The sequence below is a fragment of the Brachyhypopomus gauderio genome, unplaced genomic scaffold (genome assembly GCF_052324685.1).
Source record: "Brachyhypopomus gauderio isolate BG-103 unplaced genomic scaffold, BGAUD_0.2 sc69, whole genome shotgun sequence".
NCBI lineage: Eukaryota > Metazoa > Chordata > Actinopteri > Gymnotiformes > Hypopomidae > Brachyhypopomus > Brachyhypopomus gauderio.
The window spans coordinates 920,039-944,285 of NW_027506890.1; the positions used below are offsets into that span (position 1 = coordinate 920,039).

The 24,247-nt window shown below is 46.7% G+C and overlaps 2 protein-coding genes across 3 annotated transcripts in view; one reads left to right on the forward strand and one right to left on the reverse strand.

The window, feature by feature from the left end:
* The window catches only part of cttnbp2nlb (CTTNBP2 N-terminal like b), a 21,044-nt gene extending 9,229 nt beyond the window's left edge, over positions 1-11,815 (forward strand). For both annotated transcript variants that reach the window (XM_076989703.1, XM_076989704.1), the window contains exons 3-5: positions 6,059-6,313; positions 7,483-7,590; positions 8,668-11,815. In XM_076989703.1, the coding sequence (XP_076845818.1) occupies positions 6,059-6,313; positions 7,483-7,590; positions 8,668-9,984 (1,680 nt within the window). In that variant the 3' untranslated portion in view covers positions 9,985-11,815. The remainder of the gene's footprint in view (positions 1-6,058; positions 6,314-7,482; positions 7,591-8,667) is intronic.
* A 659-nt stretch (positions 11,816-12,474) lies between these two features.
* Positions 12,475-18,174, reverse strand: capza1b (capping actin protein of muscle Z-line subunit alpha 1b). The gene is made up of 10 exons (XM_076989705.1): positions 18,063-18,174; positions 16,211-16,274; positions 15,706-15,757; positions 15,409-15,472; positions 14,507-14,713; positions 14,267-14,346; positions 13,893-13,971; positions 13,627-13,698; positions 13,450-13,512; positions 12,475-13,345 (listed from the first exon to the last, which is right to left on the reverse strand). The coding sequence occupies exons 1-10, from the start codon at positions 18,099-18,101 to the stop codon at positions 13,205-13,207; spliced, it is 861 nt and encodes a 286-aa protein (XP_076845820.1). The 5' UTR covers positions 18,102-18,174; the 3' UTR covers positions 12,475-13,204.
* Between the last annotated feature and the right edge of the window lie 6,073 nt (positions 18,175-24,247).

The window sequence follows — 24,247 nt, forward strand, 5'->3', positions numbered from 1 at the left end:
TGTGTTAGAGAGACAGTGGCAGAGTTTGAGGGAGATTACTGTTCTTTACACTCCATGCTGATCTGAAAGGGCCCTCTTCACAGTGGAGACATTCAGGGGCCCCAAAGGCTCTTGGGACGCCAGCCGTCTGATGTAGCTCTGTGTGGGAGAGTATGTATGTCCACTGGCCCCACGCTCACCTCTGTTTCCTGTTAGGTATGGTTTCCCGCCCTCTGACTCTCTATGTGCATTACTATTTTTTTGTTTGCTTCTAGCAAGAGGAAGGAAATAATTGTGTGTGGCCTGACCTCAGTACCACAGTGCCTACAACCAAAGTCCCTCCAACCACTAACCCCACCCAAACCCCACCATCTAAAGTCCCTCCAACCACTAACCCCACCCAAACCCCACCACCTAAAGTCCCTCCAACCACTAACCCCACCCAAACCCCACCACCTAAAGTCCCTCCAACCAATACAACCACTCCACGCACTCTTACCCAACCTATACATTCATTACACATTAAACCCCTGCCAGTTTCAGTAAAGACCAATGAGAATGAGATAGATGGCTCTGTTGTCCAAGAGTAGATGGGTAAATCCCTTCCCTTTATATATGATCTGTTTCTGCGCTCATGCCCCGAAGGCTGTGGAATTGTGGGAGTGAAGTGGAGACGTAGTAATCCTGCCGAAGGCGCGAGAAACCTGAAAGAGGAGAAATCACGATCAAATACATGTGCCAGTCCTGCAAGACTCTTCATTAATTCAGGCCAGGAAGTCAGACCTGTTTTGGAGACTGAAAGTCCTCAGAGGCATTAGTTATTAGAGACACTCGTGTGGAAGTCAGATTGCCTTAAAAGGCAAAACAGCTGGCCGGTATCGCCAGAGACTTCTAATGACGCCTCGTCCCGGTCCCCTCTCTGTGGCACAGGAAGGAAGAGAGAAAGTAAAAGAGAACAAAAGAAGAGAAAGAGAAAGAATGTGACTGAAAGAGAGAGAGAGAGAGAGAGAGAGAAGGAGAGGGAACAGGGCGTGGGATTGACTGGGCTCCATGTTTGGGCATAATGCCTTTCTCTGCTGGTAGTCCTTGGCTTAAGCGCCATGTCTGAGCTCTGAAAGGCCTGGAATGCGAGTGTGTGGCCCTGTGCATGTGAGCAGTGACACTTGCGCCGTGCCGACTTCCTTCCAGGAAAGCGCTGGAAGCCACTCTGTCTCCTACGGCAACAGCCCAGGCAGCTCTCCCAGTGAGCACTCGGGTCACGCAGAAGACCGCTGACAGTATCTCACGTGGCATCTACCAGCAGAATAATCAATGTCTGTAGAAAAACAGCTGCATATAGTTGTTAGCACATACTGCTTAGAAGGATACCAGCCTGCTCAGTAATGTGGTGATTTTTAAATCGGTGTAGTCCGTCCCAAGAGATTTGTGCATCTGTGGTGGTTATTGTCTGTACTGAGACACAGTTGTGTGTTGTAAAAGACTTGTGGGAGAGTAAAGATCCTTTGTTCCCATAATCAGTTGCTCTGTTGCGTTTCTCTGGCCGGTGGACGGGGAGCATCATCTGGAAAAGAAGAACTTCCAGTGCCCAGTGGTTCACATTGGGTCATTGTGTGTAGCAGGTTGTGTGGCACAGTGTGTCATGTGAGACGAGTGTGTGTGTGATATGGTGTGCGGCGGGTTTTGTCGTGTGTGTGTGACGTGTGTGTGGCGGGTTGTGCATGTGTGGCAGGTTGTGTGTATGGTACGGTGTGGCTGGTTGATGCTGGTTGTTGATAGAGAGTACTGTGTTGCGCAGTCCTACAATTTCTTCAATTCTTCTTCCCTACAATTTCTCCTAAGCTTGGTCTTCACACACTCATGTATGTGCACAAGTGCTTGCAAACACACACACAAGCTGTAGGTCACGGTATGGGAGTCACAGACATCGCTGGCTGGGGGGACCTGCATAATTATTAGTCAGGCTGAGAATGTTGGGCTTTGAAAGTCCTCTCATGGTCTACAGAGCAGATAAGGTTGATGAGATCCCTGGGCAGTCACACACCAACATGGTGGAGGGCTACTTGTATCAGAGAGTGTCTAACCATCCGTGTGTGGGAATGCGGGGACATCGGGTGTCTGAAAGGCATTCCTACAGCATGAGCTCTGTCTGTACTTGTCTATATCTCTCCCCCCTCTCTCTTTCTCTCTCTCCGTCTCTCCCACCCTCTCTCCCTCACTCTCTCCCTCTCTCTTTCTCTCTCTCCTTCTCTCTCCATCTAACTCTCTCTCATCCTTTCATTCACTTCCTAGTGGTCTTCTTCACCTCTTTCTCGCTCATGTGTACACACACACACACACACACACACAGTGTCCCACAGGATGCTAGCCTGGTAACAAAGTTATACTCACAGGTCTTTTTCTGACATCCCTGCTATTCCAGACCTCTCTCTCTCTCTCTCTCTCTCTCTCTCTCTCTCTCTCTCTCTCTCTCTCTCTCTCTCTCTCTCTGTTTGACCTTCTTAGGATAAGGCCCTGTAATTATGGCAGAACTGGGCCAGACTGAGAAAGATAGATACAGAATAGCTCAACCCCCCCAGGCTAACAGTTCTACAGTAATTTGCTGTAATGATGTGGAGTAATGATTTAAACCCAGCTTTAGAAAATAAACAGCAGTCTCCTGGTGGTCTAAGGCTGGAAACTAGCCTCATCCAATCAGTGGCCACGCCCAGTCACCATGGCCAAATGTTAATTAGTAGTATGTCAGTTCACATACAAACCTCTGAAATAGCCACATTTTCTAGCAAACCTCCACCACAATTTTTGTGTGCATTTTGAATCTGAAGAATTATGATGAGAGTAACCGGTGAAGCTGGTGCCAAACTCAGAGGGGGACTGTGACTGGACTTCTGAGCTTCAGAGAGAAAAACAGTAGGATAGAACATGTGCAGTAATGTCATTTAAGGAAGAGGCTATGGGAATGAATCAGTGATGGTTCAGTGCGTGTGTGTGTGTGTGTGTGTGTGTGTGTGTGTGTGTGTGTGTGTGTGTGTGTGTGTGTGTGTGTGTGTGTGTGTGTGTGAGAAGGGTGTGGATAAGACCAGTAATGTGAGTTAGTGAGAGAAGAGCCCATATGTTTCTGTTCAAACTCTATGTTTGAATTGTACTGAATGTTTTAAGAAAATAAACAGTTGAGACTGGGGTTATGTACACATTAAACACACTGGGGTGTGTGTAATGGCAGTATGAATGTTATGTGATTAGAGCTGTGGGTGATGTCTTCCTGTTAGTTTTCAGACCTTTGTTTCATTATGTCATGTAACACCTTGATAAAACAGAAGAAGGGGAAACCTTCCAAAAAAGAGGATTGGGAGTGTGTGTGTGTGTGTGTGTGTGTGTGTGTGTGTGTGTGTGTGTGTGTGTGTGTGTGTGTGTGGCTTTTCTCTCACTCTGCCTTGACATAAAGCACATTGCTGATGGTCTGAAGTCACCTCAGCACCTGTAGTCTATAGCGGGACTGATGTCACAGGGACAAGGAGGGAGAGGGGGGTGATATTTTGGCGTGTGCTGTTGGGATCTCAGAGTGACAGCCTCCACTAGAGTGTGGAGAGTGAAGCACATCAGGCCAGCACTGGAGTGTGTGCAGTGTCACGCCGGTACGAGCACGTACCAGCACGTTCGCCAGCGTTCTCACGCGCGTCTCACGTCGTGGCCAGTGGAAGGAGCACAAACAGCTGGACTAAAAACAACCCAAACAAATGAACTACAAAAACTACAGTTGGAGACTGTCTCCTCGCTCCTGAAGCGTGAGCTACAGCGTGAGCCACAGCGTGAGCCACAGCGTGAGACACAGCGTGACGGAGCCTCCGCTGTCCCAGGCCGCAGGTTTCTCTCTCTCAGCCATCACGTACACGCATTCCAGGGAGGGGAAGAGAAGAAAGACTAGAGAAGGTGCTGTAACTGGACTCTGGACTCACCTGGTCCTGGTGGCTACATCTGCAGGTTTCATTGTGCTGATCACGGCTTACGCACGGCAGTAGGAAAGGCGACACCCTGTCGCACCCTGCACACAAATGTGTGTGTGTGTGTGTGTGTGTACATACGTGGACAAGTGGTGAACTACTAGAAGTTAGAGACCCAAAAGCTTTACTGAACTACACAATCCTCCACATACACGGACACACACGCATAATAACACACACTGTCTTCACATGATCTGAACTGACCACAGAGCTCCGAGAAGAGCGGAACCGGCCTATAAAACCAGTTGAAATGTGTCTAAGGAGGAGACCTGGGTCTTGACCTGGGTAAACCTCTCCTCAACCCTCTCCTCACACTGCTCACAGTGTTGACATCACAACACACAACGCAGTTTGGCTAGATTTTGCTTTCTTAATAATGCCATGCAAGTGTTACTGTGGTTTCCATATTTGCTTGTATCTGTTTTGAGAATTAAGGATTTCTTAACTACACATATTTTTCACCCACACCTTTTCAAGCATTTGGGACCTTAGAAAACTTATAGTGTGTGCCTGCTCTTCTGAGCGTGTTTCCATCTGCCAGTTCATTCAGTATAGATAGCCCATCTTCCCCCCTAAATTGGTCATGTTGTCACCATTTACACACACACACACACACACACACACACACACACACACACACACACACACACACACACACACACCAAAGGCCTCACCAGCTGCTCCTTTTGTGTTCCCTTCTGTGTTGGTGACCCTCTCTCCCCCAGGGTAGGTTTAACACCTGCCTGTGGAGAGCTGTTGAGTGTATGTTTGGGGGTAGGGTGTGTGTGGTGGGGTTGTAGGTCCTGGTGGGGGGGGGGGTGTATTATTTGAGAAACAGGACCTGATGGAGGCCAGAATGAGTGCGTGGACATACAGTGTGTGCCTCCCCACCTGGTTTAGGTTAAACGGGTGTGGGGATCCCTGTTGATTTTGGCACGGGTCTGTGCAGGGGCCATCATCATCCACCCTTCCTCTGTGCCTGTGTCCTCCCCATCCTCCTTTGGGCCATATCCCCCCTCGCCTGTCCCCCCATCCTGTCCATACCCCCCCCCCCCCTTGTCCCCCCATCCTGTCTGTCCTCCTGTGCCCCCCCCCCCCCCCCCATGGTTCTTCCCTTGTCCCACTGTTGTCCTGGTCTCTTCCCGTCTTCTCTCCTCCCTCTCTCCTGGCCCCTCCCTCTCTCCTGGCCCCTCCCTCTCTCCTGGCCCCTCACTCGGCTTCTGCTGACTTCCTTCCTCAGGAAATGGAACAGTTTCGCTTTGAAGCTGGAGCTCAGGTCTGCGCCCTGCACGGACGTCCGCAGGCCAAGGTTCGGCCGCGTTACCTCAGCTTGCGCAAGCTTGGGGGGGAGGGGTGAAGAGAATCTGGCTTTTGCACACATTATGACCCACAAATCACGCATCTTCCTATCAAACCTAAAAATGTTAGGGTTAGGGTTACACATATTTACTGCTTCGACATGAAGTGTTCTGTACAATTATCTTGCCCAAGTGTAAAAACTGTTAAGATGTAATAGGTTAGGCACCAGCATGACGGGACCGTCTACTTATATCTGAGTGTGCTGTGTAGACTCCCAGAGACAGAGAGACATCAGGACACCGCTGATTTACAGTCACTTTTACCTTCCAGATTCCTATATGTGGCTGTAATAGGGACCACAGATCATCATTGTCACTCTGACTGATACAGCGAGGAGCAAGAACAGCTCATTTCTCTTTGGCGAGGCATCAGTAGGCAGTAACGTCACCGATGCAGGTCTGGACTTGAAACGCTCGCAGGGCAGAATGAAGTCACACAGTGTTGGACTGTTCTCCTCACACATGGAGGAAATGAGAGAGTGAGAGAGTGAGAGTGACTCGCTCCGCCAGCAGACGTGCTGTCATTCATCATCAAACAGCCCTGTTTGCAAGTACTTTGAAAACACGTACAAAATTCAAGTTCAAAGTGGGCCGAAAAATCACAAACTGGCTTCCGTACCTAGATCCACCATGTTAAAAACGCACAACACCTGTTCTAGGTAGAAAACGGTCAGCGTTCCAGTCCTCACCTGACCTTTCACCCCTGACCTCCCTCCACCGCAGGCGCAGCAGCGAGATTCGTTCGTGCAGGAGCGCTACGGCCACTACGACCTCAGCGATCCCTTCCTGGCCCTGCAGCGGGACAGCGAGGTGGTGCCGGACGGAGGGCGGGGCCTGCCTCAGGGCCACGCCCATGGGGGGAGGGGCCGGGCAGGGCCCAGCCCACTGGCCGTGCTCAAGCTGCTTATGACCCACTGCAGGAAGATGCAGGAGAAGATGATGGCTCAGCTGGCGGCGGCCGAGAGCCGACACAGACGGGTAAGAGACGCCGAGCTACCGGGGACGAGCTCGCACACGTCTGCGCTCGGGCTGGTATGGGACATGGGGACACTCATGTAGTCCATCACGAGCTAGACGAGACACACTAGTCCACTCAGATGGCGGGAGCGTTGAGATCAAATGTGCCGCATCCGATTCGTTAAACAGTTAGTACACAATTATCACTAGACTTTACGCAGTTATCACTAGACTTTCGCAGGAGAGCATTGGCGTGAGTGTGTGTGTGTTTAATCCTTAATCATCCCGTCCCAGATGAGCCCTGTGACCCCAGGCAATAATGCATCTCCTGAGGTGGAGTGAGAAAGGGAGAGAGCTTATGGAGAGGGAGAGAGAGAGAGAGAGAAAGGCCATGTGCTTTGTCCGCATGTACACAGTTGTCTCCTAAAGTTCTCCTCTTTACAATAGACCTGTTGTCCCAGTGCAGAATGACCTTGGGCTATGAAACGTCCCTCCCTGTTCCTCTATTCTGTCTATCACTCTCCTGTCTCCATTTTCTCATCTTTTATTTTCAAGTCCTGTCTTTCATTCTTTACCTTCCTAGCTTTCATTCTCTCTCTCTCACTCACACACACACACACACACACACATTCAGCAGGCAGGGTCTTGTGTGATTTATAAGCTTCAGCTGAAATCTGAACAGCCTGAATGGATCATCAAAGAACACAGTGGGGCCTCTGTCTGACCTCCGCACACAGCGGGAGGCTGTGCCTGTGTTTGTGTGTCAGAGACAGACTGAGAGTGTGTGTGGAGCCTGTGGCAACAAATGAGTATTACAGATTATTAGATGTGCGCACATGCGCACACACAGACACACACTTGCACTCACACGTAATTTAGCACTATTCTTTTTCCATGGGGGACACCCGCCCTCAGAGAACTTGTACACATACAATATTTTGGACGGAACTAATTTAACATATGTAGAAGACTCCACTTATGACTGAGTTTAATTTATAACCAGTAAAATAATAAATCAGTAAAATATAAGGTATTTTATATAAATTTTTTTACTTAATCTCTGGTTTAATAGACATGATTCTATATCTTGTGTGGCCCTAATCCAACATTACATTTTGCTGTAAGATAAAGTTTTAGAGCAAATGGTGTTCATTTCCACATTTCTGACGTGTGTGTGTGTGTGTGTGTAGGTCATTGCTGATCTGGAGGAAGAGAAACGACGGCATGCCCAAGATACAGCCGAGGGTGATGATGTCACGTACATGCTGGAGAAGGAGAGAGAAAGACTACTACAGCAGGTAACTTAGCAACAGCAGCAAAACAAGCAAACACACCTGTACACAGCACGCTATGCTGAAATACGCCCCTGCATAGCAACCAGAGCTCTGTTCCCGCACCACGGGACATCATGTGGGTCAGAGCAGACCTCCAATATGCAGCTTACAAGCGGAATATGAAAACGGAGCCTAGCATCAACTGGGCTGATGTCAGGGGGCCTGAGGGTGTGTGTTTGCGGTGGGGGGGGGTTCAGTGGGGGTAGAGCAGCTAAGTTTGGGGGACCTTGCCCTGGGCTTCTGCCTGAGGCGGAGGACAAATCTGTCCCGGTTCTTTCTCCAGCTCTATTGTGTAGCTCCGTGGGTGTGTGGACCAGGCGCGTGTCTGGCAGGGGGCCGGTGTCCATCGCTCTGGAATTGTTGTATAGGAAACCTGCAGAGGAAAAGGGCCCATTGTTTTGGGAGCTGGCCTTGCTTTGTGTGTGTGTGTGTGTGTGTGTGTGTGTGTGTGTGTGTGTGTGTGTGTGTGTGTGTGTGTGTTTTATGGGTAGAGGAAGAAGTGATAAGGTCAGAGGACAGAATGCATGGCGTTACGTAAGAACTCTTTCCTGACTTCCTGTCCCACCAGACAGGAGCCACCACGCCCGAGTTACACAAACATCACGGTTCACTCCATTATCCACATCACAACACTCGTTACACAAACAGTGTGGCTGCTGTCCATTGAATCCATTACAGCCTCAGATCTGGAGTGGCACTTGTATCAGAAATGCATTTGGGTGGAGGTTAATGTGCTTCAAAGAGCACAGGTGACGTTGGGCCATGGCTGTTCAGTGTTTTGTCTCCCTCTAGTGTCTAAAGGTAGCCCTCACAACTGAACACTAATCAGTTCCTATGGTCATACACCTGTTCATAAATCTGTTTATTAAAAAATGTTTTATGAGAAATACTGAACCTGCTGGTGCATAAAAATATATAGTGCTCGAGATTACTGCAGAAGCTACACGTGTTCTGTGAAATATATATTCTAATAATATATAATAACATATTTAAGTCACAGTATATTACTGAGCCAGTGATCATATACATGTCTGTGCACAGTTGGAGTTTGAGCGGGCACGGGTGGAGCAGTTGGAGCGCGAGTGTCAGACGATGTCGGGCCAGGCGCGAGAGGACCTGGCCCAGCAGCAGGAGCTGGCCTCCACCCTGGCCAAGGAGTGCCAGGTAGCCAGCGCTCGCGCCCAGGAGGAGAGCCGGCGGGTGGAGCAGCTCCACGGGCAGCTGGAGCAGGAGCGCAGTGCGGCGGCGGACCTGCAGGGGGCGCTGGAGGCCGAGCGGGCCCGCGGCCTGCAGACGGAGGCACGGGCGGAGCGGCAGCGGGCGGAGCAGGACGAGGAGCGCGAGCGCGCCCGGCTGCGGCTGCTCAGGGAGGAGGGGCGCGTGCGTGAGCTGCAGGAGGCCGTGGAGGGCCTGCGCGGGGAGCTGGACCGGGCTGAGGAGAGGGAGAAGAGCCGGAGGGCGAGGGAGGCGGAGGAGAAGGCGAGGAGGTGGAACGGAGCTGACGCCGCCTGCCAGACGGAGCCGGACGGGAGGGCAGGGGGTGCGGAGGCTCCTCAGAGGCCCAGGTTCAACGGCCACCTGCTCCGTAAGGAGTGCGACTCTCCAGTGGTGGGGGAGAAGGGGGCGGAGGGCGCGGTGGAGCGGGTGGAGAACGGGGTGGGCGTGGCCGGTGGGGGCGGAGCTACGCCGGGCTCGCCCGTGCAGCCGCAGCAGTCGCTGTCGCCGGGCGGCACGGCCTGCTCCTCGCTCAGCTCCTCGCCCTGCTCCTCGCCCGTGCTGGCCAAGCGGCTGGCCTCGCTGGGCTCCTGCAGCCCCACCTACCCCTCCTCCTACCAGGCCAGCGTCAACCAGCGCTTCCACGCCGCACGCCACAAGTTCCAGCAGCAGACGGAGCAGCAGCAGCAGCAGGGCGGAGGCGTGCCACCCTCCCCCCGTGACCTCTCGCCCGCCACCACCCCTCCGCCTCCGCCCGAGAACCTGACCGCCAAGCAGATCGCTCGCAACACGGTCACACAGGTTCTGTCACGCTTCACCAGCCAGCAGTCGCCGGGCAAGCCGCCCACTCCCAACAGCTCACCCTTTGGCACGGACTACCGCACGCTGGCCGCCTCCTCCTCTCCCACAGGCAAAGGACCCGGGCCCCTGTCACCCGGTATCCGCTCGCCTATCATCCCTAGGCTGGAAAAGAACCAACCACCCCCTGTGCCACCCAAGAAGCCGGGTCAGAACCAGGGTCCCGGGTCGCCTGTCCCTTCTCCCCGTACCACTCACTTCCCAGAGCTCTCGGCTAGCTGTGGCCTCACAAGCGCACAGGAGGGCGCTAAAGAGCTCGATCTGGTCATGTCCTCCTCCAGCTAATTTCTAACTACAGCGATCCAAAACCAGCCCAAATTAAAGGGCACGAAGAACCTTTGAGCCGAATCTGTAACCCCTCCCACACGGACGAGATTAGACAGCACTGGACACGTTTCCCTGTAAACCCACAAATGGGAAACCTTGTAGAGGGCAGGAGAATGGGCCGAGATGAGGGAGTCTGGAGCCACATCCACCACTCTGCATCTTTATACTCTTGACCAAATTCCAGGACACACCCAAGATGGCATTTATTTAGATTTCCTTTTTTTATTACACATATTATTGTCTTATTTTTTCCATATATTTTGAGACATTTTATTGTTCACTAAAATTTAAATATACGTAAATCCCCATTTTCCAGTCGTCCCATACATGTTCTGCGTGGGAGAAAAATGGGATCAAAGGACTAAAAGTGAACTACACTAACAAGGATTCTCTCTCAGGCAATCACTAGTCGTTAGAAAGATAAAGTCATATACTAAGTTATTGCAGCTATAGTTAGACTTGGCACTGTTATTAAATTATTCTCATGTTCACTGCATGTCAGATTCAGTTCTGCACGTTTCTTGGAACAAAACACGTGAGCAACGGCGTGAGCTGAGCAGAAACGTGAGACGATCAATTCTGTCCATAAGGTCAAGACGCATGCCAAGCTTAATGCAGCGCCTTGAGCTTGTATGTGTGGTTAAATAGTGATCACATGCAGAGTTGGTCACTTTTCAGTGACTCTCAGAGAAAATGTTCTTCACATCTCTTCTCAGTATGTAGCTTGAAAGTAACAGTGATAATAAATCACTACTGAAATTGTGGAGGGGTGGTGAAATTTGGCCTGCAGCTCCAGTGGTTCTAGATTTAATTACACCTTTAGTTAAAGAGGCCAATTACACGGGACTTCCCAGCATGCTTTTCTTTCCCACCTGCCCATGTGGAGGTGAAACACTGGTTTGCTTCTCCAGGTTTGAGACTTACCTGTGTATACCTGTGTTCTCCAGATTTGTGACTTACCTGTGTAGACCCGTGTTCTCCTGGTTTGCAAGACTTACCCGTGTAGACCTGCGTTCTCCAGTTTTGCGATTTACCCGTGTAGACCTGTGTTCTCCAGGTTTGCAAGACTTACCTGTGTATACCTGTGTTCTCCAGGTTTGCAAGACTTAACTGTGTATACCAGTGTTCTCCAGGTTTGCGAGACTTACCTGTGTACACGGTCTTACTGATCTTCATGCTACATGTCTATGTACATGTGTATCTAGTATAGTTAAAATCATCCACTTGTCTTAAAGATTGTAACCATATAGCAGTAGTGGTGGTGGTGAACCCATCTAAGAGAGTGTACTTGAAATTAGATTGTAGACATTATTAGAAAGACAAAAGCACAAATAGGTTATCTTGTTTTTTATCTTGATTCCTCAGCCTATCAATTGTAAGAGGCTTTAAAATATGAAACTATGAACATCTGAGGGCAAGGATGTATGTTTATGCTCATCTGTGCATCTTAACTAGCTTACATGAACCTCTTTTCCAAATGACACTTGCACAAATGTTTACTTATAACTACACAAGTCCAAACTGTGGGCAGTGTTCACAACACATGCTCCTTCTTTCCATGTTGTTATGGAGACCTGCATGTAACCCAACTTTCCATCATGTCCAGTACCTCAGCGCTGCCTTCAATGTCCTCAGCTCTCCTTGGCCAGCTCACACCTGGGCTTATACTACTGTATTTCTTTAAGGAACCAATTAAGTCTTTTAAGATAAATATATTTGTACTTGTTCAGAAACTGCTCAACAGTGTAAAAACGGTTTACTCTGAGAAAATAAAATTGTTTAGAAGCTCTATGTGCGTCTTGATTTTGCATTTGAAGTAAAAAAATGGATGAGAATGTCTTTCGAGGGTCCGTGGCTCTAGGGACCCCTAGAGTAGTATAAGAATTGTAATTGTACTTCCGTAAGTCAAAGTATTCTGAACAGACTTGTTTTGTCTTATATTTAGAAACTGCTATAAAACCCAACTTTGGGATGGTGAGTTAATTTTATGAGCTCCCCTCAGATCCACTTGAAAAAAAGAAAAATATTCTAAATAGGAGTTTCAGTCATCAATTCGGTGCCAATTCTTTATTATCCGTGAGTAGCATATAAGTTTGCTAAAATCAGCGTTAAGAGCCGTATTACAGGACAGAGAGAGAGAGAGAGAGAGAGAGACAAAGTGATGAGTGATATAATACAGTCTGACCACGCTTCTGTGTTCAGGGTGAATTGGACAGTGGCGAAGCCCCCCGACAGCACCATGACAAACATGTGACAGCAACACTGACGTCACCCTCCCCTCGGGAGGGCATAGACCAGCTCCCATTGGTCGCTCGCATTGTAACTCGCTCGATTCTGGACACCCCAAAGCACACGTGAAGCCTGGAACAAAAAAAGTGCTCAGATGGTTTTTCAAGACTGCTTAGTAAAATATAACATCTGTATGTATAAATATGAAACTCAGGACTAATTTGGATTTCTTTGCCATGGGAAAGAGGACTATTTGTTTTTTTTTTTTGATTGGCTCATTTATTTCACACAGATTTTGGTTTGACTTTGACTGTTTTAAACGTCTTCATTTAAAAGGGTGCAAAGGTTCGAGGTGGATGACAGTGCTGAGAGAGGGGGGTTAAGACAGAGGCCTATTCCAAAACTCAACAAGCAGCCTCCTCTCCACACACACACTCACACGCTCCTGGGATGAGCTGGACGAGGAGAGCATGTCTGCTCCGAGTATTGGAACAGAGTCAAAATAAAACCGTCAGCAGTTGTGCGCCGTCTTAAAGATGACTAACCCGAACTCACAGACGTCCGATCAACACATGTCCCATCTCACAACATAACCAAACAAAAATAATAATAAAATCTACATTTTACACCCTTTAAGAATATTTGACAGACGGGTCAGATAAATTCACATGAATGCAAGAATAGCATCGGGTTTGCCGATAATTTAGATCCAGACTCCCTCCGAGCTCATGTCTGACCCTCCAATAGCCACACTGTCCTTTTAACAACCAGAAACTGAGTGGAATCGCATCTTCTTAGTAACATCGATAGAGTAAAAGTCCCTTGACTTTTTTTGTTTTGTTTTCTTTATTTTCTCAGAGGGGGATGATTCTCCCTCTGTTTAGCAAACAGCGTGTGGTTTTCTCATGGACTGGTTCTGTGTCGAGAGCCAGACAGAACCAGGCACGTTCTAGGCGTTCTGCATCTCCTTGCCGATCTTGTAGCTGAGGATCTTATTCCAGTCGATCTTGGTGCGGGTGACGGGAAGCTGCCGGCGTAGAGCTTTGAAGGTCGTGTCCGACATTGTCTGGTAGTTCTCACTGATGGCCGTCTAGATGGGCAAGGTGGAGAGATCACTGACCCGGCAAAGCTTAAATTGTTAACTTTCTACCACTTATTAGTGAATCTACTGCTTTTTATAATGAATTGTCATACCTGGTAATCATTTTCCGCATTTTCAATGATTTTTACAAATTCCTTGGCAGTGGTCTCTTCATCCTGGTGATACGAAGAGACATGAGGAACTGTTCTCGCGGTAGACAGTGTAAAAGGTTTGGGGATCTCATAGCAAGTCATAGAAGCAAAAAAATAAACAAATGTGTGTCCACTCACAGTAACAATGATGGACTCCTCCACCTCTTTATGACTGACCAGCTGAACATTTCCATCCTCATAGTAATGCACCTGCACACACAGATGTGCCAGAAATATGGAAATGCACATCATTTGCAACTCTAAAACTAAAAGAACTAATTAATGAATTGAAATAATGCTTTTCTGGTGTAGTCACAGGCCTACTTGTTCAAGACATAAAAAACTGCTTTATGCTACTCAAGAAGAACCCTAACCTCTCCAGTGTAAAGACGAGGAAGACTCACCTGTATCTTCAACACACCTACCACCTGAGAGGAGGACTGGCTGATGGTGAACTTCCATTCTGACCTACAGCGCCCATTCCTGTATGTGCGCACACAGAGTTCGAAATAAGACAAACGAAATAGGATAATGCAATCACGCTATACAATGCACCAGATCCCCCAGCAAAGATTATATGAAAACTGAGGGCAAAATACAAAATAATTTTGATAGCAGAACTGCTAAGAGCAGCGAACCTCAGACCAAAGCATGTTTTGGAAAAGCAACACAGTAGACAAATGAGAACATTAACATTACACTGAACAGTAAACGTTCATGCAAATTAAGATATCGGTCTAGAACGGCAAAACAATATCTGAAAATGAAGAACCCTCACCAGAAGTTTTTAGGCTGAAACTGGTGTCCCTCGATGCAGGCAATAATGGTTTTCTGTCCATCCACAGTTTTGCCATATACCTGTTCAGAAACGGCAATAAATCATCCGCTGCACTTACAGGCCGGTTAAAAACACTCTACTCAAATGTGGCCACCCTATTAAACGGAGGATAATGCCCCAGTCAATATGTGGAGCGTGCACCCTCAACCAGCTGTGCTAGGCGGTCGTGTGTGTGTGTACCGTGCACACTCCAGTGGGGTAATGCTCCTTCACATAGGCGCTGAGCGCGTTATCACACGCGTCTCTCCAGGAGTGCAGTGCAGTCTCGCCCTGGTAGGGCTGGGGGTCACTAGCTTCCTTACGCAGGTGATCGAAGCGGAACGAGCGGCGGCTACGGGGATCAAAGAATCTCCCCTGACCCAGATCGCCATGCTCCGTGATCAGAACCTGCAGTGGGCACCAACAGGGGGAAGGCGTGAGATCCATGGGAGAGATATACATCATAAAACACTATGCAGTTTGATTCTTTACAAGGATTAAAATTTTACATGCAAGCTACTCATATTCCCTAACTAAAAGGTTGGCAGTTTAGCTATGAAAATTTTGTGGAATTACCAGGACACGTCAAACCCTGCAATAACACACAAGCTCCAAAACACTATATAAAAATAGATCCACAAGAAGCATTTACAAACACACATATTGAAGAATGACTAACAATTCTGAAGCCCAGAGAATCATCAGTGAGGCAACCTGGGGTGTATTTAGTGTAAAGGCTGAGGAGGCCCCTATGGAAACGTACAGGAGTAAATCCCTGACTAAATTGCTCTTAAATTACAGCCCTCTGTCTCACCAAGTCAAAAGGCCAGTTTCTGGGGAACGAGCCAAGATGAAGCATTCCTGAATAAAGGGGCCCGACTCATGGAGGCTCAAAACCAATGGACCCCCTTTGTTAAATCATAGCACATTACTGAAACAGTTCCTCAAATGCATCAGTATTCCAGTCACAGTGAAATGGTTCCTTCACCAAGAGAAAATACCAATATATATCGAATATGATATTCAGTAGCTTAGGACTCAAAGCACAGACTGTCAGCATTTACGATGAGTGGCTCTTGATTAAATGATTAAACATCCCTTACCGACTCCTCTGAATTTTCCAGTTTTACAGGAGTGAATTGATCCATGTTATACTGGGCAAAGGCACTGTGAGAGGAAGAGAGAGAGTGACAGCAGTGTGGTCAGAGTGAGCAGGAGGTGAGGGGAGCAATTAGGGAGAGAAGATTAGTGTTCTGGCATCAGTTGATGGGCAATTATCATAACTACACTGGACATTTTTGAAGCTTGCAGTATAATGTTAGACTTGAGTCACCTCACTTCTGTGAGCGCACACACACACACACACACACACACACACACACACACACACACACACTTACTGTGCTGCCCCCTCCCTGAGGAGGTTGTCATTGTTGAGGAGAAGCCGCACATCTAAAGAAATGAAAATTTGAATTATTTACATATAATCTTTAAGCGATAGGCAATAGAGATCAGTGGTTAAGGTCCTCGGCCAGGCCTTAACCACTAGGACTCACTGCTGCAAAGTTGCCACTGTTGGCTCTTAAACCTCAGTGGCTAAAATTGCTTTCAGTCATAATTTTAAGTCACTTTGGATAAAACACATCAGATAAATGGAATTAGACCATTTAAAAAGTGGAAATCACTTTCTACAAAAATGCACTGGGTGATATTCACATACAAAGCCAACACAGAGTCCCAAACACAATCACTTTAACAGTGAACTGGTCATGAAAAAAGTGTGGATACATTTATTACACAGCAAGTGTGATTCACTTGAAATTATTTCCCTAAAACTTTATCATTTATCCAAAACTTAATCACCTCACCGCTGAAGACTTGGTTGAATGACAGCAGTAATCTTACCATTGAAGACTTCATTGAACTCGCCAGGCGGAGCATGGGTAACAAAGTTAGCTGCTATGCGGACCTGTGGAAAAAGAAGACTTGCTCACCAAAGGTTTTACTCTAGACCTTATAAAGCAGTAGACAATCAATGAAAAATCACCAGTGTCTTTACAGTAATGATCTCAACTAGTTGTAGGTACAGTGGGTGCTCTTAGTTATTTTGATGGTCTCCCAAGGATATAGGGGCTTCATAATGCTGGACAACTGTATAAAATCCAAGTAGCTGTGGTCTTCATGTTGTCTACCCAAATGTGCAGTTACCTACATGACCTGTTTTCCTTTGATGTGGCTGTGTTTGTCCCACCTACCTGTACTTTCATAGCGTCACTCTGCACATACGCTATCTTATGAAACGGCCTAACATCTCTTTACCAATGTCTTTCTGTACCATAATCTATAATAATCTATAATCACCATAATCGGATAGCATAATGCACAGAGACAAGCTGAGGTTACAGAAACTGCAATAAGAAATAGTGGGGTCCAAAAGCAAGTGTTTTGGTTTCAAGTTTCCACTCCTTGCATACTCGTCACTGAATGCACTGCTGTAACCAACCAGATCAGACAGCTGTGAAGTGAGAACTATGAAAGGTGCACTTCCCTGGTGCGATAAAGAGACACAAAAGAACGACTGAGAGCTGCCAATGATGTTGAGCTTGTGTTGACAGTCTACATATAGTGGGGCTGAATGGAGAGATGATGATCATACGGAAGACACAAGACACTGCACAATTCCAAAAGGTCTTACGGAGTCTCACTAAGAGTCAACTGTTATTTTGAGAAAATCAAATTACATAAATCCATTACATCATGTATCCACTCGGAGAAAGACCTTAAGCATTTGCTGAATTTAATCAGCAAACGTTACTTATTTACTTCCTCGAAAAGAGGATATTTCTCAAAGTTATCTTATCCTGAAGTTTAACGCAAACTTTAGAAAATCCGGTCAGTCAAGATGCATTTTTTCACCTAAATTTCTTTCTAGGCAGGAAGTGGGCCTTCCCATGGCTAGATCACAGGGTTGGCTACGGGTTTAAGCTCCTCGGTGGTTTCAGTTCTACCAACAACTGTTACACGCTGAAGCAGCAGACGTGATGATGTGTTTCATTTTAAAAGGAAATCAAAGCCGAGCAGCTAATAGTAAACTAGGTAGCCAGCAAGTTGGCCAAGTGTTTTCACTCGCTAACCGTATCAAACGTTACGGCTAGCCCCGCAATCTCAATAACCTTTAGCTAGCTGTGCTAGTCAGCTCACATTAAGTTTATTTGCTATTCGTTAGCCAGCTGTATCCAGCACCAACTGAGCCGCCCTGGTCCGAACACACGGCTCTATTTATGGCAGCCCCGCTCGCCTGGCGCCACTTCCTCCACACGTAAGTCATTTTGACAAGTAAGCGAGCTAACGCCCGGGCTAACAATTACGCTTAGTCGCCTCAAACAAAGATTTAAATCACTCCAACTGCACGAACAGGACGATATTTACCGCCTGACTTGCAGTGCTGGCTATAAAGACTGAAATTATTGACGCATTAAACCCAGTTGTGAATAAAATGTTAATAACTGCTTCGTTAGCAAAACAAGGAATGTTTACTACTAGGCGGGGCTTTCCCTACACAGCCACTGTTTAGCTTCCTGTATTAGAGCTGCGCGAGCTGACCAACTGCTAACCGGCTAAAACGCGATACGATTCGCGCCGTTTGAGGGCGCGTGCAACGCTTGTTCCTCGATCGGGGTTTTCTTGGCCGCGGAACGCTGTGTAGCCCGATTAAACTGCCATCGCGATAGCGACGATTTTAAACAAAAGAGTTTACCTTCTCCTCCTCGGAGAGCGGTTCCTCAAAGTCGGTCATCTTAGCTCTAGCAGACCAGCCTCGAATCGCAGTGCATCATGGGTACAACACTGTCACGGTCATGACCATAATAGGTCAGGAGAATCTGATTGGTCCAGGACGGTTAGCGAGACAGTTCTGCTCATTACTGTCACCGAAAATGAAACCGTAGTGATGCGCGTGATTTACAATCATTTAAGATACAATAAAACACGTAGTCGTGTCTGTTTCATATAGATACAAAAGTGTTTGGAACAGCTAAGTGATTAACTAGCATTACTGTAGGCTATATAAATGGATCTATCATCAATCCTACATAAGATTTCCCGTTGGTTGAGTGGATATAATTCTCTGATCTCAGATGTGTATTACATTTCAGAGGATTTTAAAAAATAGACCATTATCATTTTTATTATTTTTACCATGCTGTTTCTTATTTCTTCATATGATACTGAACTGGAAATGTCTAAATGATTTCAACAAATGTTCAGAACTCATCCCATTTGTGTGTGAAACCTTACCTAAAGTTACCACCTATCATCTCCAAAGACAGCTCTTTATGAATCCTTCACTAATTTACTATTAGTTTTAATCTTTTTTTAACCGTCATTGCCATTATTTTTTTCAGACGTTTATTTGATATGATGATTATTTAACTAACACGCTGGCTTCTTTTCAGTTTGTGTCAATCACTACAGACTGGCTGATGTTAACATATATTATAACTCATAAAGTAGGGATAATCCGTTTTGGAATTGAAGTACACCCTGTGCTGGGTGTTGTTCATTTGCTGAAAACATATAGTTGAATCTGTAGTGGTGGTTAATTTATTCTGTTTTAGCATTTTTACAATTACAGCAGGTACTTTTTTCTCATGCCTTAAGTGTATTGGTGATTTTTTTCCCCCAATATTCACCAGCAGGGGTCTCTCTAAAACTATACAGAAATCTTTGCAGCTGTTATACACCACAGTCCCTCTCCAAACAATATAATGACAACGAAAGAATATGAATTGTGTATGGCTGGAGACTTATATACAGAGTTACACAAATGGAGAAGTGGGCTGGGAAAATGGAGAGGAGAGGAGAGGAGAGGAAAGGAGAGGAGAGGAGAGGAGAGTGGTAAGGAGTTAGTTTCCTAAAGTTCAGTTTAATGTTCTGGAACTAATCTTCTTGGAGAAGAGAGCGAGGAAGATGCACAGGGAAAAGAACACCTTCTTCTTGCCTCCTTTCTCACTCTTAAGTTGTGTAACACTCCTTTGGAAGCTCATCAGTGACTATTCGTTCTCTACTGACTGCCAGCAGCAACTCAAGAAACCTGTGTGTTCCTCCAAAGCTGACCTGTTGATTCGGTTGTTGGTTGTCTGCATGCATGTGTCTGCACGTGTGTGTGTGTGTGTGTGTGTGTGTGTGTGTGTGTGTGTGTGTGCTTAGAGGTAAAACATTTCTCAGACATTGCTAAACAAAATGGACACCCAATGAACGTCACAGAATGACGTCCAAGGGAAAAGGTGATGTCTCCTGAGGTTTGGTAGAAGAGAAGAAACATGGTTGATTTCTGAGTAAAGAGGAGTGTAAGTTGATGGATCTGAATCAATGTGATCATTCTGGATGATGACATAATCAATCAAAGTGAATTAATAGAATCCAGGCTTATATGAGATATGCTGCAAACTGAAATTTGCATCACCCCAGATGAAGATACACCCCAAACTGAAACCCACCCTGAATTTGGACTTTGGTTTTGACAAGTATCATACTGGTTTTATTTTGCATGTAGCAATGTAAGTTACCACACCATTCTACTATGTTCCACTGCATGTAAGAACACCCTCTATTGAGTGCACCCCTGTCTGTGTGCTCACTCCTCCTGTTGGGGTGATTTATGACACTCACCATGTTCAACCAGTTTTCTGCTTCACTCCTTCAGATACCACCATTTCACCACAGATCTCATCCTGGAGGGCTGTCCATCATCAGAAACCGAACTCTAGCAAGGCTGAGTTTATATGCCTATGTCCTTTGACAAGATATTTAGTGGTGGCACAGCAACCATTCTTTACCCATGGAACCAACCTGACAGACGTGCAGGTTACTCTTACTCAGGAGAATCCAATCCTTTCTTTCTGGAGATGCCACTCAGTTCATTGTCCAGTCCCTCATCATCTTAGGACTGGAATTCTGCACTCATTCTCATACATGCCTCTAGATCCTTGCGGCTGATCCAGAACGCAGCTGCACAACTCATTTTCAACCATCCCAAGTTCACACACATTACTGCTTTGTTGCATCCATTGGCTTCCTGCAGTTGCCTGCATGAGATGTAAATCCCTGAGACTCTCCTACAAAGCCAAAACTAGCCATGCTCCCTCCTACCTGCATCCCCACTATATCTCACACCCTACATGCGTCTTGCACACCGCCATTCAAACCACCGCCCCCGCCACACACATCATGCCGCAGGACTCGTTTCTGCACCAGCACCCAGATGAGCTCCCACTACCTGTCCAGTCATCCAGACTCTCTTGCTGTTTTCAAACACAGACTAAAGAACCTCCTCTCCAGCAGCACCTGAACCATCCATAATCACTTCAACGCACAAGAATAATCTCCATGAAAAGAATTCCACCCTAAAAAGTGTACTTTCTTTTTGTGTTTTCCCTCTGACAGAGTTAATGGTTAATCTCAGACCATATTTACTACTAGCATAAGGATTTCCATGGAGACCTTCCATGGAGACCACTAAGCTCTATTGTAATCTGCTCTGGAGACGAGCATCTGCTAAATGCTATAAATGTAAATTTATGGAAATGGTGTACAACAATAACTAACTGTCAGGGGTTATTGTTAAACGTCAAGAGAATTCAACATCAGGAAAATTTTGCATCAGGAGTTTGAAACCATCATGTTTAAGAATCACCATCAATCACTTAGTGAGAAGCATTTCTGGTTATGTGGATGATTAGTCTTGGTCTCTGACTGAGAGAGAGAGGGAGGGAGTGAGGGAGAGAGAGAGAGGGAAGGAGTGAGGGAGAGAGTGAGAGGGAGGAGCAGAATGAAGCATTGCTCATGTCTGAAGCTTCAGTTTCTCCCACGGAGATTACCCATGAACACCCCACCACAGCAGAGCGAAAACTGGAACAAATGTGGGTGTTAGCCCCCCACGATGAGCTATCATCATACTCCTGAATGAATGTTGCTCAGTGCTGGAGGGGTGTTGGTGGTTGGTGATGCAGGGTGCTGGTGCTACTGGTTGCGTGATGCTGGTGGGGTGGGGCTGGGTGAAGGTGGGGCTGGGTGGAGGTGCTACTGGTGGAGCGGTGGTGATCAATCAATCAATCAATCAATCAAATTTTATTTATATAGCACTTTTTACAACAGTTGTTGTCACAAAGCAACTTTACAAGTGTCCGAGTCCTAGCCCCCAGTGAGCAAGCCAAGGGCGACAGTGGCAAGGAAAAACTCCCTAAGAGCATGAGGAAGAAACCTTGAGAGGAACCAAGACTCAGGGGGGGAACCCATCCTCCTCTGGCCGATGCTGATGGGTGGTGCTGGGTGCTGATGCAACTGGTTGGGTGATGGGCTGGTGGGGTGGTGGGGCCGGGTGGTGTTGGTGTTGGGTGGTGGTGGGACTGTGTGGAGAAGGTGATGCTGGTGGGGTGGTGGGGCTGGGTGGTGTTGGTGTTGGGGTGGTTAACTGTCCTTAATACCACTGCATCAATGCATGTTGAGTTTTCCTTTATATTTCCTTTATATATCTGTCTTTCTCTCTTGCTGTTTTCTAGGCATTATACCATGAGTGCTGCAAGGTATTTAATTCAGCTCAGTTGATTTACATTCAGTCAATTCCATTGTGTACAATGCCATGAAAAGCAGTTCTCACTTTGTGGTGTAGCAAGTTGAAAACAGAAAAACACAATACAATGACAATAAAGACAGGCACACTGGCTCTGAAGTTCCCTGCTGGTGCTCACGCTGCCAGGGATTTGGGTCTGTTTCCTGTGACACAATCATATGAGATATTCATGAAAGGAAACACAATTTTATCTGCATTAGTAAAGAGGAAAAGAATGAGGAGGAGGTTAGGGGAGACGGTCTACATTTAATGCCCTGGTAAAAGCCACAGGCTTTTAACTGGGTTTGAGTTTTTACAAGGCCACATGAATGATGTTAAGAGCTCCGGCTAGTGGTGGAGATGTCAGGGTGATGCACTCTTTAAGTAATTCCATGGTGTCTTCCTCTGTCTGTGTCAGGAGGCCGGAACCCTCACTGTATCTTTACTACAAAATAGGTCATTTAAAACTTGAATCTCTCTCTCTCTCTCTCTCTCTCTCTCTCTCTCTCTCACTCTCTCTCTCTCTCTCTCTCTCTCTCTCTCTCGCTCTCTCTTTCTCTCTCTCCTCAAAGTTCAAATACACCTCATTATTCTCGTCATCAAGTATTGCACTGTGACTCTAGAGTGATTGTATAAAGTGTGCGTGTGCATGTGCGAGTATGTTTGAGATATGCTTGTGCATGAAGACTGTGTGTGTGTGGGTGTGTGTGTGTGTGTGTGTGTGTGTGTGTGTGTGTGTGTGTGTGTGTGTAAAGGTAAGGTCCATTCCCACGACCTGAGCATGGGTAACATTAGCTTGCTTTGATCTGGAGCAGGTTGGCTAGTCTGTCTCCCTCTCACACAGCACAGGCTGCTGATGGGATGTGACAGTTGTGAGGCCTCTCGCTTTGATGTGGGCAGAATGTAAGGGTATTATCCTTTTCCAAAGGTCTACCACACACACACACACACACACACACACACACACACACACACACACACACACACTCACTATACCTAGAAGACTACACACAAACTGAAACACATAACCACATGAACTGACAAGACACACATCACTGGAAGAATGGGGACTTGAATTCATTTTATTTTATTTATTTTACATGTCCTTTACGATTCAGAATTAGTTTGTCCAAAATCTAACTTTAACCAATTTAATCTTTACTGCATGACTGTAGTAGTTCATTGGTCTTGTTCTGTCTGTTATATTCTAAGTTTATATTTTATAGGTATTCTGTAGATTCACAAGTGTTAATACATTTCCAGCACATTTTTGTGCCCACCGAGCACCTTCATGTTCACTATAACATTTTGGTACACTGAACCTTTGTATAATATTGACAATAAACTTAACCTGAACTGATTTGAACTGATCTCCAGTTTTCCAGGATCATCAAAGTGATGTAAACTTTACTTGTGTAAAGTGATGTCATACAATGGCTCATATTAGGGCTTCACTACTTTTTAGGGATCAGTTATAGCTGCCTGCAGGTACTACGTTGAGTGTGTTAGAGTAGGTAGCAATGCCTAAGAAGGTGGATGATCCTCATGTAGTTGCATGGAGGTGGGTAGATGGGCTGGGTGGGGGTTGGAGTGGGGGTTAGGGTGGGGGTTGGGGTGTTGAGGAGAGACTCTAGGGGCGAGGCAGAGCAGGACAGAAGGTCAGGTTTGTTTGACGGCAAAAGCATCACAACACCCTGTAGCGTTTGTTTTTGCTGATGGTGTTTAGGGAAACAGCACAGGGGAAGCGAGTGCTATCTGTCTTCTCACACGCGAGTGATTGTGTGTGTGTGTGTGCGCGCACGCGCGTGTGTGTGTGCGTGTGTGTGCGTGTGCGTGTGTGTGTGTGTGTGTGTGTGTGTGTGTGTGTGTGTGTGTGTGTGTGTGTGTGTGTGTGCAAGCATGCAAGCCTGAAAGGGTTATTTTAAGTAGACTCCTGGGAAAACTCTAGTTGGGTTAAGGTGACATGTCAGTGACATCCACTCCACATGAAGGAAGTGCCAAGATAAAGTCAATCTCTCAACTCTCTACTTCTCTCATTCTCTCTCTCTACATCTGTCTATTTCTCTCTCTCTCTCTCTCTCTCTCTCTCTCTCTCTCTCTCTCTCTCTCTCCCTTAGGGTAACAACCACTTGAATGGCCCAGGCTTTTAATTGCAGGGTCAAGGTTAAATTCCACCACAGACTCATTTTGACTCTCTTAAGAGCCTGGTCAGTCAAAGCCTTTCTGGGCTTCCTCTGTGTGATGCCACTTCTGTGTGATGCTAAAGCCACTGGCTGCAAAATGACCTTCTTCTCATCTAGAGCGGAGACATGACTTAGACAGCACAGCTCTCC

Bases quoted from the DNA above. Each gene is read 5' to 3' on its own strand.
- capza1b (XM_076989705.1), bottom strand. From the start codon at position 18,101: ATGACCGACTTTGAGGAACCGCTCTCCGAGGAGGAGAAG. The intron at 16,275-18,062 runs GTAAACTCTTTT...CTTTTTCCACAG, and splicing joins CGCTCTCCGAGGAGGAGAAG to GTCCGCATAGCAGCTAACTT. The intron at 15,473-15,705 runs GTAAGTGTGTGT...TTCCTCTCACAG, and splicing joins CTCAGGGAGGGGGCAGCACA to TGCCTTTGCCCAGTATAACA.